The sequence below is a fragment of the Scleropages formosus genome, chromosome 9, assembly GCF_900964775.1.
Source record: "Scleropages formosus chromosome 9, fSclFor1.1, whole genome shotgun sequence".
Lineage (NCBI taxonomy): Eukaryota > Metazoa > Chordata > Actinopteri > Osteoglossiformes > Osteoglossidae > Scleropages > Scleropages formosus.
In genome coordinates, this window is record NC_041814.1 from 7,263,678 (window position 1) to 7,283,793 (window position 20,116).

General features: G+C 44.5%; 1 protein-coding gene across 1 annotated transcript in view; it reads left to right on the top strand.

Annotated features, from left to right (window-relative positions):
- Positions 1–19,656, top strand: part of efna2b (ephrin-A2b) — a 104,805-nt gene extending 85,149 nt beyond the window's left edge. Inside the window, exons 2-4 of the mRNA XM_018745862.2 lie at positions 9,887–10,179; positions 15,633–15,698; positions 18,710–19,656. Coding sequence (XP_018601378.2) covers positions 9,887–10,179; positions 15,633–15,698; positions 18,710–18,834 — 484 coding nt within the window. The 3' untranslated portion in view covers positions 18,835–19,656. The remainder of the gene's footprint in view (positions 1–9,886; positions 10,180–15,632; positions 15,699–18,709) is intronic.
- Positions 19,657–20,116: the final 460 nt, after the last annotated feature.

Below are 20,116 nucleotides of genomic sequence, written 5' to 3' on the forward strand. Positions count from 1 at the left end.
TTAGCAGCTGGAATTAGAGTAACCTCTATAATGGAGTTAACACACAGTGTTCATTGAGGTTTGAGCGATTTTCAGAATTTATGTTAATGTCCTTACTTTAGTTCAAGACATGGTTCTTTGAGTTAAAGCAGATTGTACAAATATCTTAATATCATACAATAAATGGCAAAAAAATCCCAGAAACTAATTAGTACTTTGAACTGAACATGAAAAAAGTAAGTGGTTTAATACAAATAAATTGCCCTTGCATATTAAATAAATGTTAATCATCATATTTCATCCAAGGAAAAAATTGCATATATTGCCCATAACCTACTTAGCATAGTTTTATTCAAAGCGTCAAGGAGTCTTAATTTTCTTTAATGTATAAAGAGTCTCTGGATTGATAGTATTATGTTTTTAATGTGTGTCTAATGAACTCTTTTACAACACAACCTGTAAAAAAGGTATTTAAAGTCAGAGTGTGACCTCCTGTGCAAATGGGCTGTGAAATCAGTGTTACTCGATCATGAAATGCTTCAGAAACTTGTATTTGTCTTTGTGAAAAAAAGAGACGCTTTCTACAGTATGTGGTCCCTAAGATTGGACATTGATTCAACAGCAATTAACAATGAAAATAGCAATAGTCCTCTTTAAGAGTTGGTTATTAATTTTTCGTGTGATTGGAAATTGTTGAACCATGGATAAACCTTTATGCATCAACTTGTGTGATATAATGGCTGTATGTATTGTACATGTATGCCTGCTGTATTTCTTTAGTGCATTCCACATCGACCTATAGGTCACTCTACCCTTCTTTCCAAACAATTATTGCACAAAAAACTCACTTTTTTGCACTACCGCTTTTAAATCTGTTGAAATTTCTATTTATTGGACCGACCACACCACTGCTCTTTATTCCATAGTGTTTTTAGTTCAGTAGTTAGTTACAGTGAATTGTACTGCAGTAGTAATAGTGTATGTTGTATATGTTGTCCTCTATGTCACACCGTGGTGCAGGAGAACGGCTGTTTCACTCCATTCTAAATATATTGTGGAAGTGACTATGAAGTTGACTTTGTAAATGTTTATGTTTAATAATTCTGGGCTTAGAATTGTAGAGCAATGGATGAACCTTTATACAGCTACTCGTGTGATGTATGCTGGTTCATTTGGTGGAACGTGAAAAATTAGCTGTACTTTGGAATCACGTGTCTGTACTTAAGTCTCTCCTTCTGTTGATGTAATGCACTCATTTTTCTCTAAGATGTATGTCGCTTTGCAGAAAAGCGTCTGCTAAATGAAGAAATATAAATGTAAATGTAGTTCTAGTTTTATTTTACTTCTCATTTCAAGTGTAACAAAACTAAAAATTTATAAACAAAACTTTTAACTGTAATTTATTTGTTTTGTGGATAACATCCGCTACTAAAGAATAACAGAAACAGTGACAAATAATTCACAATTATTAAAAGCATGGTGCTGTGAATATTCCCTACTATGAATCAAATCACCAAATGCTGTTTATAAATGTATCTATGTAACACAAAAGGTAATTGAATGATTTATGTGACAGAAGAGGAAAAAGTTGTACTATTTTGGGTGCATAGCTATCTATAATGTAGCTGTCAATATTTGTTGCAAACATTTTACTGTGAATAGCGTAAATGTATTAAGAAGTTAATGATCTAACAATCTTTTTCTGCAGCATGCTGAAATTACTGGACCAAAGGATAAATACACGTATGGTAACTTTATGTTAGGGATGATAATCTGAAAAAAATAAATAAATAAATAAGAAAATACTTGCATGCATGTAGGCATTTGTAAAATTCCTTGTATGTGGTAAAACTAGCCGGTCCATTTACTTGTATACTTATTTTTTGTAGCATTTAATAGAAAATAAAATGGAAGATAGTGTCATAATGTTAAACATCTATTGCGCAACATGGTATAAATAGTTTGAGGAAATAAGATAATATGTTTAATTTTAACCAACATAGATTGTTGCCTAGGTTAAGACAAACAGTAATTTGCATTTTGATTTTATGCGCTAGCACGTTGTTTTATGCTTTGAGACACACATGGTCAAAGTGGCCAATAATGCCTTGACGGGTCTTACCCTTACAGTCTGGTTCACTCCGGAAAATTATTGATGAGGCAGTTAGAACAGCAAACATGTCCTCATGGCTGTACCCATCAAATGTCCTACAGTCATAATTAGTGGAAATGCTTGTGGCACAGTAGACGTGCTCAGCATCTTGTTTACCTTTGACTCAATTCAGCTAAACTTTTGCTCAACTCTCCCTGCTTCTATTTCACTTGTTCAGCAACGGAAACCGGCTTTTTTTTTTTTTTTGCGTTCACTGAGACATAGGTAGCGTCACTGTTCTTATCTTCATATAAAAATGGTTGTTGAATTGCAAGAGTCTACCATTTTAATTTCACTGTATGGGCTTCAGTGTGAAAATAAGCTTAACGTATCTTACAAGAAAACAGTCGTTCTCGGAGCTGTGTGACTCTTTGGAGAAACGTGTCTGGTAAATGAATAAATACACGTATGTAAATAATTTCAATTATGTTTTGATTACATGTTATACAAATCATGTGGCTTCAAGCTAAGAAACTGGAGACTAGGATTCATAGCATAGAGTTATAGGTATGTGGCACAAGTGGCTTTAATTTACAGGAATAGAATTTATGCAGAAATAAATTCTAACTGTCAAACACTTGATCAAAAAGTGCAAAAGCCTTTTTTCTTTGTTTTTTTTTTTTTTTTTTTTTCTTTTTCCTGGGGCATGCATATTGTTCACGTTACTGACTGTGCATTGGACAAACTGGAGTAGCAGACTCCCTAAAACCTTTGGGGTTAATTCATCAATAATCCAGAAGCAGGATGACGGAGGATAAATCAGATTAGGAGCAATGTGGTAAAAACATCAGAGCTGGCCCCTGCGTTCAAGTTGCACAGAAAAGATGACGGGTGGCGGGGGGCGGGTAACTCTCGGCCTTGAGGGCGATGGAGTGCTGGAGAGCCTTTTTCTCCATTGCAGGCATAACGGGAAGTCCCAACAAACCTTATCTGGAAATAACAGTACACTGATCCTTTCAGTGTTTCACAGGTACAGAGCTGCTCTTTTCGATCATTTCGTGTTCATTGTAAAATAGTAAATGTATCTTGGGTTTGGTGTCTTTCACGTACTTCTGCGTTCTGCACGGAGTCGATCGGTCAGAGAAAAAGCTGCACCACCGCGCCCTGTCAGGACGCAAAACAGACCCAGCAGACAGCGTGGCATTGCTGAATAAGTCCGAGTGTAATTTATCACCGCTGTGCCAATACCCATCGGCTTTCATTTGTACCACATCCATAAGAAGTGCCCCTGTGTTTGTGTGTCGTCTTACCTTCCCGTTCAATTATTCACCGGTGTGGAGGGTATTGAGCAAATACTATGTGTGAAAGGAACAAAATTGTATTCTTGAAGGCAGGGACTACAGTTGCCATTTAATTGCTGCTTAGTGGTAAATCACCCGACTCTGGGGTAGCGGCTGCGGATGGTGCGGTGCATGTGTCCGCCACCTCTGAAGGTGTGTGCTCAAGCATCCCCAGTTAGTCATCGTCTCTCGCTCCTCCCATGGATCACTCCTGTCTCTCAAATGTAAAAAAAAAAAAAAAAAAAAAGAGAGCTCTCACAGTTCTGGTTCTACTTTTTTTACCCTGTCTGTTGCTGTTCTTGTTGTTTCCTTCGTTGCTAGGAAAATAAATGTTTTGTTCTGTTGGAAGTGCTCTAATTATTCCTCCTCCTTTTTTTAGAAGAGGATGGCAAGTGTCTCCATGGTTTCTCAACAGATGCTTGCAGGTACTGCAAACAAGTCCTCCGTCAAAAGCTAATGCAGCGACAAATGCTTGTTGCGTGTACCGTGATTAGCCGTCATTATGGTACTCGCTGGAGGTTTGTCAAGATGGCCTGCGAAAACGAAAAGCCAGGTGTCACTATCGGCATACTTTTGTCTCGCTTTCGATGTGTACGTCACACCTTTCAAAGTGGTATTTTTGGCTTCGAAGACCGTTTGGTACTTTTAATGCTCGCATAATTGGCCCTGTTTTTGTCCGCAAACGGCAATTTGGTGCTGGCGATAGGACAGCCTGCCTGGATTTTGTTGCCTCCTGTAATTTTTGCTTTCTGCATTTGTTCCTAACCATTAATTGTCTTCAGGTGCGTTTCCCCGGTTAGTACAGTCGGCCCTCAAAATTCGCAAGTTTCATATTCGCGAATTTCATTATTCGCAAGTTGGTCTTCAATAATTAGATGGGATATTTTTTTTTTTTTTTTGCACTTTTGCAACCTCACAGAAGATGCTTGCAGTTAGGAAATGTAAAGAAATGTTCAGCAATTTATAAAAGCTTATAATATGTGCATTATTATTCTATTTTTATGTATACGACACTATACGGTACAAAAATTTCTTATGAAAACATATTTTTTGAGCTTTGCTGCCTAATTTGAAAATCTGGAGACAACCCGCACATAGCAAAATGTAAAAAAAAAAAAAAAAGCTTAAAATGTTCAGTAAATCATAAAAGCATAGGGTATTATACGGTGTTATGTTATTTAATTGATTATACACACATTCATTATGTATTCAAAAGATTTTTTTAAAACTCAAGTACGGTAAAGAATCTTAAGATCTGCACGATCTGTTGGTGGATGCTCTGTATCTTCTTTGTCTCAGCATCAGTCATGTATTTTGTTTTGCAGTGATCGAAGTGGCCGTTTCATCTCGCGTTTCTCGCAGCAATTTGCAGTGAACTTTGTGCAAGAAACTTCGAACTGTAGCCACTGGTCCAAAGCATAGTGCTCCTAAAGCTTCAGGAAGGGATGCCAAGAGGCAGAAAAAGGTGAAGATCCTAGACCCTAGGGGGTCAAAAAATTCTTTGCGTATTTTCGGATTCGCGAGGGGGCTGCGCCCCAGCCCCTCGCGAATGCCGGGGGCCGACTGTATTTCTGTTTCTGTTTTTCTTCTTTTTCTTTCATTCATATGTTTTCGAGCCTCATTTGAGTGAATCCAAACTCTTAGTAATCTAGGCTTAATGATGGATGGGTTCCAGTTTAGTAAATGACATAATGTAACAAAAATTTTATTCTATTGATTTTTTTTTTTTAATTTTCCATTCAGTTTTATCAGATTAATCATATTTTCAGCATTAGTTTATACTATATGTTTGTTATTGGAAAAATATTCCACATTCTTGAAATGAGCAAATTTCGGCGAATTTTGACACCGGGTTTCAAGCACCAAATATTCCAGTACGTTTTGGGACCGGATGCTTTCTAGAATGTTTTGTTACTTTCTAGAATGTTCTCGCACCTTCTGGAATATTCCAGCGGCTGTTAAGTACCAAACTAAAACTGACGCTCTAGAAGTACCAGTTGTGTTTTTGTAATCGGTAACCATTAATCAGTCATAACACAAAAAATCGACATAACGGAGAACTTTGAAAAATTTAGTTGCGTTGGTTACTCATGCCATGCATCTTGGCCTTGGAGTGGAGATGAGCAGGAGAATGCAGTGAGGGAAATGCAGTGCTCTCATCTCTCCATGCCTACCCGGTGTCATCCACGCATTCTCCTCTTTGTTTGTCTGGTTTGCTTTAGTGTGAGTCGTCCTTTCTTGCATTGGCCAAATATCAAGCGGGGGGTCAAGTCTGCGTAAACGGCCCGATAAGAAAATTTCTCACATGGAGCTGAAATAACACAGGGAGTTTTGGAGGTGCGGGGGGTTGGGGCTAAAGCAGGGGACTGAGGGTCTCAGCATCTGTTTGACACAAAGAACAATAAACATGTTCCACATGGGCTGAGGTGGGCTCCAGATGAGGCTGCACAACTAACCCATGGAAATGGCTTCCAGACTGCCCGGTGCACAATGGGTTATTCTCACACGCTGTTCCCATACACGGCCCTGTTCTCTTTCCTCCCGTTCCTTCGCTCGTAGACGCAGACACGCACTTGCGCCGCACGAGAGATGTTCCCGCATCCCGGCAAGATCGTCTGCGTAGCGAAGAGCGACGTAGGCCCTTCCTTTCAGGAAAGAACGGATTCTTAAGCGATCGCGAGCGGGTCGTAAACTTTCTTTTTTTTTCTTTTTCCCCAATTCGTATATGGATTCTCTGAATATGTGCTGCTGACAGATGGGTTTGAATTGTTTGAAAGAGTTGTTTCAAGTTATTAACTTGATTTGTTTGCATTAGGTGAACTCGCGAGGGTCGCCGGTTAATTGCAGAATAAATTTCCCTGTTTGTTTTGGCTCCGAGTTAGCTTTCAAAAAAGGGGTTAAAAATGTCACATTTTGCGCGCTGAGGCGCAGATGCCTGACATAGTCCAGCGTTTGCCAAGAGCCCCGAGATGTAAACAAACTCATCAGCTATTTGATTTATACTGAAATTTTTTTTTCCACAAACGCACAGCGCCGAGCGCATTAATTTGCGACCGCATGGAGACGCGAGCGGGCGCGCGCGTGGGTGCGCGGCGCGCTCTTTGTCACAGGGAGCTCTTCGAGTCGTGGCCTGTGCCCCTGCAATCATTGACCAGCATGCTGCTGGAGTCGTGTGTCTGAGGGTGGGGTAGGTGGTGGGAAGAGCTCAGGGCTTTCCTGGGCGGGCTAAGTCAACTGGATACACATGCACGTACTGGGATTTCTGGGAAAAGAGGGAGAAAAAGCATATGTTGTGTCACGCGGTTCCCCTTTCTGCTATCCCACCAGCCAGGTGCCTGACAGATTTGAAGGGGCTGATTGTGTGTTGTTTGTAAAGAGGTTTGCGGGCCCTGAGTCACGGTGGATCGTTAAGCTCGGGGATTCGCTCTGTGATTTCTAGTGGCAGACAGTCGGGCCTTTCTGCCGAGCGCTGTTATAAATCACCGATTCCACCCCATCAGATTTGCTTGTTTGGTTTTGACATCTTGCTTTGCAGATGCTTCCCACACTGCCTTCAGAAGGAGAGTGTGTCACGGACAAACATTTCCCCCCCATTAGGTAATAAAGAGAAAACCACATTGCAAGCTCAGCCTGTTCTGACATCACAGTAAATCAGTGGTCTTCAAACCGCTGGGAAGCCCAGGCACATTTGAAACTCCATTTGTACGTGACCCATTTATATCTGCTCACAATGGGAAGAAAAAGTCTGATTCATTAAGGTTGTGCTCTGGCCTGTGATAATACACACACACACACACACATTTTCAGAACCGCTCGTCCCATACAGGGTCACGGGGAACCGGAGCCTACCCGGCAACACAGGGCGTAAGGCCGGAGGGGGAGGGGACACACCCAGGACGGGACGCCAGTCCGTCGCAAGGCACCCCAAGCGGGACTCGAACCCCAGACCCACTGGAGAGCAGGACTGCGGTCCAACCCACTGCGCCACCGCACCCCCCTGTGATAATAGATACTCGAAATTTGTTTGGAACCAGACACATAAAGGCCTCTTTTGATCAAGATATCTTCATTGGAGATTGTCGGTCCCGCATCGATGTTTGCTTATTGATTTTTTTTCTTTCGTTTTTTGATGCGCTGCGTTTCTTGCTTTATACCGCTCCCTCAAGAGAACAGAATGTCTCGTGTAAGTTTTCCACATCACGCTATAGATGAGAACAGGAACAGTCAAACTTTGGGATGTAGGGGAAGCAGTCGAACTTGGACTGTCATGGTCACAAGCAGAAAGGATGTAGAGTGAGTGAACGGAGTCAATTTTATTGATTTATTCAAATGTAATGTAAAATTTATTCCTGATGTATAATTTATCCAAAGGGTATTCAATTTACAAAACAGATTTAACCAGCTGGATGTAGGTTTTTATTAAATATAGACCTTGTCTTCATCACATTTTCTAATGTTCTCTGTACGGGGAGGCTCAGCAGTCGAATTATAACCACATGCAAATTTTAGAGAAAGGGTAAAAACTGGGAGAACACCCGAGTCTTTGCACGCTTGATCCCAAATCAGGTTACCGACGCATAGAAATGTTCCTTTCTAAAAGCGCGTCATCCTGCACGCTAACATCTGGCCAGCTTGACTTTGTTTAAATTATGCCTCTGGTGGTCTGTATTGGTTATATTCAGGACTTGGGGATGGATGAAGGAGAGGTTAGTGATATTCAGAGACCCCATGGGCTCGAAAGATTGGGACAGTGGAGGGAAAAGATTGTGTGAATATTGAAAAGAAGCAAGACGAGTTCAAGGATGACTGATCTCTGGGTGCCAACGATAAGGCGATAGGGAGGGGCTTGCTGAGGCTGAGGGTCCTTGTACAGCCGCAGGAGGCAGGTTCTTTGCAGCCCCTCCGGTCGTAATCCCACACCGGGGGTTGGCTGTCATCTGAAGCTGTGCCTGCTTGTAGCCCCTGGGCCATGCCCTTTACCCATGGCCCAGTGCTCGCCCTTCCACCGCCCAGACTGGCCAGAAAGTCACAGAGCCTCACGCACACGTGGTTGGTATGTCTCCCACTTTGAGAACGTGCACTTGAAATGTTGTTAAAGGATAATAAATCATCTCCAGGTGTCTGCTGGTGGTCTCTATAGGTCCGCCTGATGCCGAAATGTCAAAATCTGACCAGGGACCTGAGCAGCTTGTCTGGTGCAGGTTTCATCTTCCCTTAATGGTCTGAGTGCAGTCAACATCTGATATACGCAAAATACTGGAAAACCTTACTTTTCTTGTTCTTCTGAATTAAAAACGTGTGTGTGGTCTGTTCCTGGTCCAAGAGTGGCCCGGTCTTGTTTGAATTTTTTTTAATTAATCATGTGTGTTCATGTTAGATTAGATGTGTGTTTTGCTTAATCCCTCAGGTTCAGGTAGAGTGTTGCAGGGCCTTTACTGGGTTGGATGTTTTTTCCTTATTTCTTCGGGTTTCTTCAGGTTTAGTACATTTTATTTAACTGCTTGGTCTAGGTCACGTATGAAACGTGTAACTCGTGAAGATCTCTCGTTTCTTTAGCGCAGATTGCATTGTGTTTACTTACCGGTTTCTCCGTGGCAACAGTCCAGTTACATCAACAAGGGAGCGTAATGTTTTGGCAAGCAGGTAACAGACTCTCCTTAGGTCTCCTGTTTGGAGCCGTCACATTTAGTTCTTATACGATGTGCAAGGTGGAAAAGATTAAGAAGTACTACTGGAAGGAACGCGACTTGTCACTTTCACGGCCCGTGTGGGAGATGGTGTAAAAATAAAATACACGCAGCGCGCTAAGATCAAGAGAACATTTCGGCAATAAGCAAGGAATATAAACACAATGATCTCACCACCATGAATCCAAGCAGTGTTCATCTGGCCAGAGTTATTTGTTAATGGTTGCTGCAGTGGCACCGCTAAATCTGATGCGCGTCTCAAGACTTCGGAGCGGACAGACCTGTGCCACTATGCAGGTGCTCAATTTGAGTGTAAATTGCCCCGACCAACAGACTCATTTCACCAGCGCCGGGTTAGAGCCAGGCACCGCACAGCCGCTTAATGAAGCCGCTCTCACTCTGTGAACCCCTGTCAATCAGTCTTGTTCCACTTCAGCATGCCGGCTTCCTCTGAGCTTTGCGCTGTCTCCGCAGTCACAGCGTGTTCCGCTGTGGACGTTTACCATAGCCAGGGCGGGATAATCGCTCTGTTGTCATCGCCGAAACATTCACTCCGAGAGACTGACTTCGAAGCAGACAGTGTGTGGTGGAGGCTTATTGTGGAGGATTCTCAGAGGCCCTGTGAAAACCCACGGATTAGTCAGCAAACTAGCTGCCAAAATATGCACCCTGTCCCAATTCCAGCTCTTTGAAAATCGCCACTTGCTCAGCTCCTCCTGTATGTACCCTGTACCCTCTGGTGCCTTGTGTAAGAGTCTCCCTGGATTTTTCATGTGGCCCCTCTGCAGGTTCCTGCATGGGGAGTACACCGTGGAGGTGAGCATCAACGACTACCTTGACATCTACTGCCCGCACTACGAGGACCCGCTGCCCCAGGAGCGCATGGAGCGCTACATCCTTTTCATGGTCAACTACGATGGCTACACTACCTGCGACCACCGCATGAAGGGCTTCAAGCGCTGGGAGTGCAACCGGCCCCAGAGCCCCAACGGACCCCTCAAGTTCTCCGAGAAGTTCCAGCTCTTCACCCCCTTCTCGCTCGGGTTCGAGTTTCGCCCAGGGCACGAGTACTACTACATCTGTAAGCCCGCCGCCTTCTGCTGCACGCGATCCACGAGACGCGCGCGTGCGTACGGTGTACGCGCTGGCAGCCTTGCGTTGTGCTTTCACGCACGCATGTTGCCGTGAAGTAATCTAACAGTAGATCACACTACATGCAGGGTTTAGAGTGCTTCGTATGACCAAGACACCCAGCAAATATATCGAAAGGAATGTCACGTCATTGTCGTTTTGCGACGTGGGGCTTTTTTCTCCGGCGGCTGTTCGGGTGTCGAGGGTATTTGATTGCCATTTGTGTAGAGTGAGAAAGTCGCAATAGCAGTTGGGCTTTAATTAATAGGCTTTGCTGTGGTTTGATTTGGCATTTGGGACGTTGTCGGAGTTGAAAAGCTGGATGCATTCGCACAGAACTATATAGCAATCTGTACATCTTTCAGAAATCTCTTCCGCTTTGTCATACCGTGCAGATGGCACAATAATGTTTAACAAATAACAGAATAAATATCCCCACGTTGTGATCCGTAATTGCACCGGCACTTCTAACGTCCGCACCCGGTGTTCGGGCACTTTGGTCGTGTCCTTCTTCGTATTAAACGGTCTTGGTCTTTCCGGACACCCCGTCTTCCCGCTGTTGAAAAACACTCAGTTAAGCTGCTGGCTCTTTGCACAGAGATGAGTGCAACCTTGTGGGAAGGACGCCACCCATCTCCTGCTGGTAGCCCGTCCATAATAAGGGACCGAGTGGTGGCAGCACCCCACCACACACTCCCCACCCGGTCCCCAGAAAGTAGAGCCAAGATAACTGAATCAAAGAGCGCACATTATTTGCAGTCTCCCGCATGCTGCTTCAATATGTCAAGTGTAAGAAGTCAGAGCGGGCTGGGATGTAACTAATCACAAATCTCAAGGAGAGATGAGAGGACAGCAGGGCCAAAATGCTTATCTCGGGCTCCTCGGTGGCCAGCGTGTGCGTGTGCGCGCGTGCGCTCTGTCAGAGTGACCTGTCGTCCTTTTGTCTGTGGGACAGTCCATCCCATTTTGTTTCCCCTAGATGAAAATGTCAATTTGTCAAATGGCAAGCATGTCATTAGCTGGGTGCTTAGACTCACAGGATGAGATCGGTGCAAAACCAGTTACCAGGGCCTTCATGCGGAACACACCAAATTATGCTGATTGGCTAAATCATATTTAGCAGAGAAAAACCTGATGGAGGCAATAGCGTCTCCCCTGGCTTTGCATCCATTATTAATATTTTTTTGGTATTTTAACAACTAAAATCCATTAAGCTCAGCGAGTTCTGCGCAGGGTGTTTTTCTCCAGACAGCCCTGACACTTTTCCTCCTAGATGCTCGACACCTACCGTCTCAAGGTCAGCGGTGTGCGGGATTCGCAGTCTGAGTTTGTGGAATTGCCAATGTCCACCCCCCCGCCCCCCAACCCCCGCCAACCCCCGCCAACCCCCCCCCCCCCAGCCGCCCACCTCTTTTGCTGTTTCCGTGCGCATGACAGGGCCGAATTTGCCGGGGTGCATCTGTCCCTGTTTTGCTAATGGCCCTGTGAAAGGTGTCCTTTGGCCTGATGAAAAGGACTCCCGCTGGGCTGGAGCAGAGAAAGGGCTCGGGGCAGTGTGCCGGCTGCATTAATGAGGCAATTTCGGCTCTTTTTGTTTTCCTTTTTCTCCCTCCTTTTTTTTGCTGTTTTCAAAAAACTTTAGTGAAATTGAGAGGAAAAAAAAAAAAGTTCCCAAAAAAAAAAAACGAATCAGGCTTTTCATCTTAAATTAATACAGCTCATTAACCAGAATGGTGCAATTCCATATATGTTTTCTCGTGCTCCTCTCTCTTCCTTTCGTTGCTAGGAAGCCGTCGTTCGTTGATGGCGTAAGAACAGAAGCGACACCCACGGAGCGACCGGGCCTTGGGTGCCTCAGCCGAAAACGACAGACACGATGCGAGATACGTTGAAAAATGCGATCTGAAGAAAGGAGGGAATCGAGTGATTAATCTGTGAAGCAAAAGCGGCGCAATCACAGTCATATTTGTTTTCAACTTCAGGTTCTTCCTGCCATCTGTTAATGGGAAAATCAAGGATTTATCACAGAGCACATCATACCTGGCAACTTCTACCAGAAAGGCTCGTTTCTCCGGTCTCAAAGAAGAGAGTAGCAGGCGCTCAAGTGACGCAGCTGCTCTTCCCGAAGTACACCATGTCCCGCTGCTATAGTTCGAGCCCAAATTGCAATATTTCTTTTGCCGTTTCTGATCACGGTTTCTGCAGCGGCAGAACGAGGTGCGAGACCTAGTCCGCGTGAGCCGGGCTGTGTCGGCTGACCTTTGCTGCAGCGCCCCCTAGAAACCTACTGCGTCACTACATGTAAGCAATGGTCAGTCCTGAGAGATGCGGGAGCGTCAAAGCTCAAGCTGCCCACACGCCACTTGTTTCTGCCTACACGTCTCTGGTCTGAAATAACATTGTCGTCATAATGCGTTTATACAACGCAAGTTAATGCAGCTCTGTGAAATTTTTAAGTTGTTTAAGTTGCGCTTCAGACCTTTTCCGAAGGCGACAAACGCTGAGGGACAGAGCGCCGAAGGTCTCGGTTGCGAGCAGCGGTGCAAGACCGTCTTTTGGAGAAGGCTGTGGCACCTTTGACACCACCCTACAAAATACCTTGGGATGCTGCTCCCTTGGGTGTAAGCATCTCGGAGGCGGCCAGGAAGTTCCGCTTCGCCGCTCCGATATACGCGCACGCCAGTCACGTTTCACGCACAAGGGTGTTTTTCGCCACCGATTATCTTCTGAAGCGGAGCAGTGTTTAGATCGCAAATTAAAAGAAAAAGAATTTATGTTCCCTTGACCAGCGGGGTGCCTCGCAAACTTATTCTACAGAAGGGTCTGTTGTCGCTCCGGGAAGGAGGCGAAGAGGGAGACAGAGAAAAGGCAGCGAAAAGAAAAGGAGAGTTGAAAGGTTGTGCCGAGCGCTGGAGGACTCTTTCCCGTGGCGAGCTGTTTTTAATGCACTCCACCCCGCAGCTCCCAGGCCAGCCCTGCATTGTTGGGCCCTTTGTCCTAGGCTGCGGTCAGGGCTGGGAAGCATTTTGCCCTGCTATTCAACCCTCTTTTTTTCTCTCCCTTCTCAGGAGTGTTTGGCCTCTGCCAATACTGTTGCTGTCACAGCCCCCAGGGTGTTGGGGCAAGGGGGATACCAGAGAAGGACGGGTTTTTGAAGGGGGTGGGGAGGTTAGACGGGGCTTAGCTGGCTTAGCGTGGGCCTCGGGGGACAAAAGAAGCCTGGCATCACCCCTGTGTGACCCGAGCTCCTGGCTTGCAGTCTTACAGTAGGAGATTGATTGGCAGTGTTGGTGACCTGGCGATTCTTCTCCGTGCTTACGTGGGGTGTCGGAGGCTCACGACGGAGGCTCTTCGGAAGACGGCGTGAAGAAAAAGTTGGCTTGGAAGCTTAAGAATTATCATGAAATCATCACGCTTTCGATTCCTTAAAAATGGTTTTGTCAAGCCGTATAGATGGGTCAATCAGCCATCACGTTTATTCATTTAGCCGACGCTTTTCTCCAAAGCAGCTTGCAGTCTTGGGGTTATAATTATGTACCCATTTATACAGCTGGGTAATTTTACTGGAGCAATTTGGGGTAAGTACCTTGCTCAAGGGTACTAGAGCTGGAGGTGAGGCTCGAATCTGCGACCTTTGGGTCCAAAGGCAGTAGCTGCAACCACTACGTTACCAGCTGTCCCACCTGAGTTTCATCGCTTCCTGTCAATATTTTTAAGCGGTGGAATCACGAGATCCCCTATGTCCTTATATCCTGAGACATCTCCGGGACGAAAACATCAGCGCATGTAGTTCAAACATTTGTTGTGCACATAACATTGTTTCTTACTGCATTTACTGTATAAAATTAAAAAAAAACTCTTTCAAAGCTCTGCAGCAATGCAAAATGCAGTCTATCCAGACTTAAAGGGGGGCATAGTGATGATTGATCAGTCATTCCAATGTCTCATACACGGTTTTTTAAATAACTTTGACACCATATGAATCTTCCTATACATAAACATAACGTTTTAACAAATTTTTAACAGGCTTTAAATATTTTTTGGACTCTGTATTTTTTTTATTCTTGCAATTCACCGTAACTTGTGTTTTTTAACAAATTGTGTTTCAGTTCACCCTCTATCCTAAAACTAGAGAGAAACATTACGATCTTATTAATGGGAGGCAAGAGGCGTAGCAATAAGATAATTCTATCTAATTCTAAATTTCTAAAAAAAAAAAAAAAAAAAAAAAAAAAAGTTATGTTATTGAGAGTTGTGTGGTTGAAGACCACTTTAAATTTGGATGTGATTTTTAACAGTTTGAGTTTAATTTTGCAGATTAACCAGGTACTGTTTACTGTTTTTTGATTCTTATGAAATATAACATAAAAATAAAAACTGTGATGTAATGGGCTGTCCGGTCATTTTAATATCTGGTAATCTGAGGGCTGGTCATGCACAAATCAGCTACGTATAATTGTTTTAAAAAATGTTTACAAGCAGCTATGGGGGGGAAGGTGTGCCATGTGCTTGTTTGTTTGTGGACATGAGACAAAGGTCTTTCCAAGGTCTATATTTTCAACAGGCTTTATGTATAAGATAGCTGACGATGTTTCTCGCTCACAAAAGGAGCACTTGTTTCAAACATATTGCTGTTGTGAGACATAATTCTACAAACCGTTTTTACCTCTAAGGAAATAAGACCATGACTTGATGGTTCTAAAATAAAAAAAAAAAGTTCCACAATTACACAGCTTTCACCCTACGTGTGATAAATAAGCAATTTTTAAGCCCAGAATGCCGTTTGGCTTTCCAAGGCGCTGCCACTATTAATGGAGCGATCTTTCCGCGCTTCCCATTCGTCGCTCTTGTGTCGTTTTCATTCCGGAAATGGGTGGAATTTGCTTTCCTTGGGCTGCCATATGGTGTGTGAGTGTGCTTGGTGACTTGGACCAAAGAGTAGTGCAGTTTTGTTCTTTGCACTCAACTCACAGTACAGGCTGCAAGGCGATTAGCGGCACACGCATTTCTGCAGAGCACCCGGTCGGGTATGCGTTCCAGTTCTGGTTGGGTTGTTGAGGAACGGGCCAGTCCGTGGACGCGCCAGGATGGTCGATGCCTGTCTCAGCCGTGCTTGCATGTTTCATTTCTCTGTTTGGGAGCTTTGGGCTGCTCAGCATACAGCAGCATCTCAGCGACCTTTGGGTCACAAGTTCAGTTACTCAACCATGAGACGACCTGCCCCCGTTACAGAGCAACAGCCTCTGAGATTAAAAATATGAGTATTTTCAGACGTGGAAGGCTGCACTAGGAGCGTTGAAGAACAATCTCCCTGTTGGTCACAAAATTTAGTTTAAATCACATTATTGCTGCATACAGGCATTGATAATGGTTGTACCTCTCTGTGTCCTTCTCTCTTCCCAGCATCTCCGCACCCGAACCTGGTTGGGAAGCCCTGCTTGAAGCTGAAAGTGTATGTCAAACCAACAAGTAAGTCAGAGTTTCACTCTTGTGTCGCTCTTTCATTTTCATGTTGCACTTGTGGCAGAGATGATCTTGCTTTGCTTCGGCAGTATTTACTCAGCATCTGGCGCTGAGCTCTTCCAAACCCAGGATTTCGGGGATGCGTCAGGCTCGCGGTGTGTTCGTGTCATGTCTTGACATGACCATTGCCAGTTTTTACTCACAAAAACAGTACTCGGTGCAGGAGTAGAACATCAGAGGCTGCTGCACAAAGGTCTCGGTAGATTGACTGATTACCGAGGAGCACGGATCTCAGGCAGGAGCACCAGAAGTCCACCTGGCCGTCCCCAGGGCATGCTCACGGGCAGCACATTCATCTGTCAAGGACAAGATAAAACCTGAACTTTGACCTGCAAACAAATCAAAGTCCACAACAATATTCTGAGCTCCTTGGGGGTAGAGCCAAAGCGTCTCTTTCAAGGGGAGAACCCACCAGTACCAGGACTATCATTTTGTGAATGAAGTAAAGAGTTCAATGAGTGTTTAACCCCAGCCCTGTTTGTACAGTTTTAGGTGTTTGGTTTTGATGCCCCTTCTGGTAAAGCCTGAATGTGAGAATGTCTGCTTTTCGCCCCGCGTTGCGTCTGTGTTTTCTCAACGCGACCACAGTAAGAGATGTTTACACCCACAGAAGCCAAACTGGTTGTGCAGAGAATGTGAAAATAGCATTTTTGGTGCGTTACAGCCATGACCTTAGGGCAGAATTTAAGTGCGGCTTTATTTATTTGTTCATTATCTAGTTCTTCGGTGCTCCAGATATTTGTGTAGTTGGATGTTTTACCGAATGCGGTGATGATTCACTGCAAATGGAGGGAAAACAGGACATAAAACGCGTGAGACGGAATGATCCTCATGGCATTCGTTTGTGTTGAGAAAGCCTACAATTTTTAGTCAGCTGAGAACGGGTGAATTTGAGCTGTACAGATTACTGCGTCAATATTTGTAATAATGTCATCATCGGACAAATATACCGAAGGCTTTTTCAGCTACTTCTGTATTTACATTGATTGTCAACTGGCAGGTTATATGGTCCATTGTCGCGATATAATTATGAATGAATATGAAAGATATCAGCTCGAAAGTGCAGCTGAAAAAGGTTGTGTGCGCTATAAGCTGAAATTTATATTTACATTGGGCATTAATTAGTTCGCTATGTACAACGTAAACAAAAGCACATTTCTCATCAGACAAAGAGCTTTAGATAGAAACGGGATTATTAGAGATCAGCCTGTAAGATTGATACCCCCGCTCTGCTGGTACACATTAGTCAAGTAGCTGCCTGGAGAAGTGAGGTTCAGACGGCAAATGCATAGTCAATCACAGAGGTGTTGTCAAATTTATGTAGCAGTCACAAGATTAGGAAAGAAATGTGTCTGAGCGAGATTGAGCTTGAGAGGAAACAGACTTGATTTTGGACCCCTTATGACCCCTTAAGCAAGTGTCCAGAGGAGAAGGAGCGTGGTGGTGCTCTTGCTTGTTTATGGTGCCCTTATTGTTACCAAGTAGAAATAAATATCTCTTGGCATATATTTAAAACAGAAAACCTCTCAATTGCTTATTCATATTATTTTATGGTGCATATCACGCCATACTGCAGCTGCTTCACTGCTGTAATTTTCTGTGAATTATGGTTAACGGTAATTATGATTTATATTTTGATAGTGCTTGCTTCATATGATCCTGACCTGACCCAAGCGCCACTAAAATTAAATCTGAACATCAGCTAATAGATTGATTGTGTCATTTATTAGAATGTGCAAGTGTTCAATTGCAATTTAAGAGTCTAGGGTTACTGCGTGAGAAGAGCGCTCTATAAATATGAAAATAAAAAAAAATTAAAAAATATAAAAACTTGAGTTCTGAAGGAAAGTATGAAACTCATACAAGGCTTTTTCACATGTGAATTAAAAAAGAAAACAATGACGCCCACAGTAATCATGGCCGCTTTAGCAGTTATGAAATTAAGATTTTTTATTAATTTATTTATTTTTACTTTTATTATGACAGTTGTGAATGCCACAGATATTGTTTACTTAAAGGTTATTCCAGTGTGACTGAAACCTTGGAGATGATGTTTTCTCAAATTTACAGGCAGGTTCAACCACTGTGTGAGAGACTCGAGCATGTTCAGAGATTAAATTTTATTACAATCTCTGCGTAGTTATGACAGAGTTAGAATTTTTACGAGATCCCACGCGTGTGTGGACTATTGTTATTTCTTCCCATTCCTTTGCTGTCCTGTTTTGGATTTAAACTGGGAATTTTCTGCATTCGTATTTACAGCTGGACGACGGTAAAGAATGTGGGCCCGATTTTGAATCATTTCATTGCCTTCTTTGCAGTTCTGTCCATACCATTGCTGTAACTTTCCCCCTTCGTTTGGTGCGTGATTGTTTATTTTCATGCGTACAGTAAGACCTGAACCGGAAATGTGGTTCAGGAGACTGGGGTAAACCTTGGCTCCCGCAACCCTCTGCTCTCAGTGTCTTTTGGAAGCGGAAACCGTCTAGGCCGAAATGGTCTGCTCCGAAATAATTCGCCTGAAAAATGCGAAGAAGCTTCGGAAGTGGAGGCCTAATTTAGGGCCGAGCGCGAGCCGGCGTAGCTGACACGACTGTCGTGAACTCCGTTCGTATGTCGCGTCACGCGCGCCATCGTCTCGGGCCGGAATCGGTGAGCCGGCCTCCCCGAGACATCCTGGGCTCTTTCACTGCAGTGTCTTTGTCTCGCTGGGAGATAATACGGTAAAGCTAAGAAAGCTAAACACGATCGTGACACAAGAAAGCAAAGGAACGTCGGCACGTCAAGGGGGATTTCCACCGAGTCGAAAGTCTTCATGTTTCTCCGACACAATTCTTTACCCGCACTGTCGCCGCTCCGGTCCTTGTGCTATTTGCCAGTGTAAATGTTTATTTCTAAACATTTGTTTCCTGCATCTTCCTCCCCCTCCCTCTCTCTGTCACTCTCTGTCTGCGCAGACGATTCTGTATACGAGTCCCCAGAACCGTTCCTGACGGACGACAGCACGGGCAGCTGCTGCGTGGCCGCCCCGTGCCTCACGCTCATGCTGGCCATGCTGCTGATGCTGTTGGTGTCCTCATAGCAGCGCTGACACCCTCCCTTGTCCCCCCCCCCTACCCCCGGTCACTCCCACCCCCCAGCGACCATCTGGACAACGCGAGCCTTCACCGATCACGCTCACTGGAAGCCTGCCGCGAGACCGCTGACACTGACGCTCCTGTCGGCCCTTGACCTCTGCGCTGGCCAGTGCCTCTGGGCGAAGGTGGAGTGCGGGCATTAGGGACAGAGCTGGAGTTCCCAGCAGGCCGTGCCCGGCATTTATGCTCTCGTCTTGTTGATGGATAGCTGTGCGATTCAGCTAGAAATATGACTCATTTCAGCTTAAAGGTTTTTCCCCTCTCATCTAGAATGAATCGACTCATGGCGCCGACGTGATCCTTTCTTCCCTTCCCTCCCCACCATCTGCATCCCTCTCACTTCACTGAGGGTTCTTTAAACAAACACCTACATTTTAGTTTCTTTTGTGGTAACGTTTTAATTAGGGCACCTCTGCGTCCACCTCCGGTGTAGTTCTGTTCCTGAGTACAGTACCTTCGTTTTACGTGTTTGCTCCCGACTGAACACGGGGCAGGTGTACAACCCATTTCCCCTACCCGCTCGCTGAAATGTCCCCATTCAATTTGAACATTAGCCATCCAGAATACTAGAGGCATTTTTTTAAACGTAAATCTGCCAAAGACACCCACTTAGTTTTACTTTTTTATGCGGGGTGGGGGTGTTTTGACTTTGGACAATAGTCATATTTAGCCGGAGAGCTCTGTGCGGACTTTCAGAATCATGGCACAGGGATGGCGAAAGTGGAAGGACAATTTTTTTTTTTTTTGATAATCTTTTTTCATATAAAAAAAAAGAATGTTTAGTTAAAAAAAAAAAGATTAGACAAATTGCCTTTTTCACTGGTGCTGAATCCGAAATCAATCTTTTTGTCGCAAGCTGCAGTGGTAGGTGGAAGGAGGACATCCTGTGGTGATGAAGTGTGTTGTGGATTACAGGTCTTTCTTTGCCTTCTCTCGCTCTCGCTCTCTGTCTCTGTTTCTCTCTTTCTTTCTCTCTCTCTCTCTCTCTCTGTCTCGCTCTGAATGTGGGGTTTTGTCTTTCACACGCAGTGCAGCTTCATGCTCTGCACCCGGGAGCTGGTGCGGCCGCCCTGGCCCGGTCAAGTGAGCCGGCCGGTCGGGAGTCTGGAGCGTGCGTTAAGCGCAGGGTGTTTGGCGAAGCGCTTTGAGAGCGCTCCCCTTCTAGTCATTGAGCAGGACTAAGGGACCCAGCCCTCTCACTGGAAATGTAAAGCGGACAAACGAAAA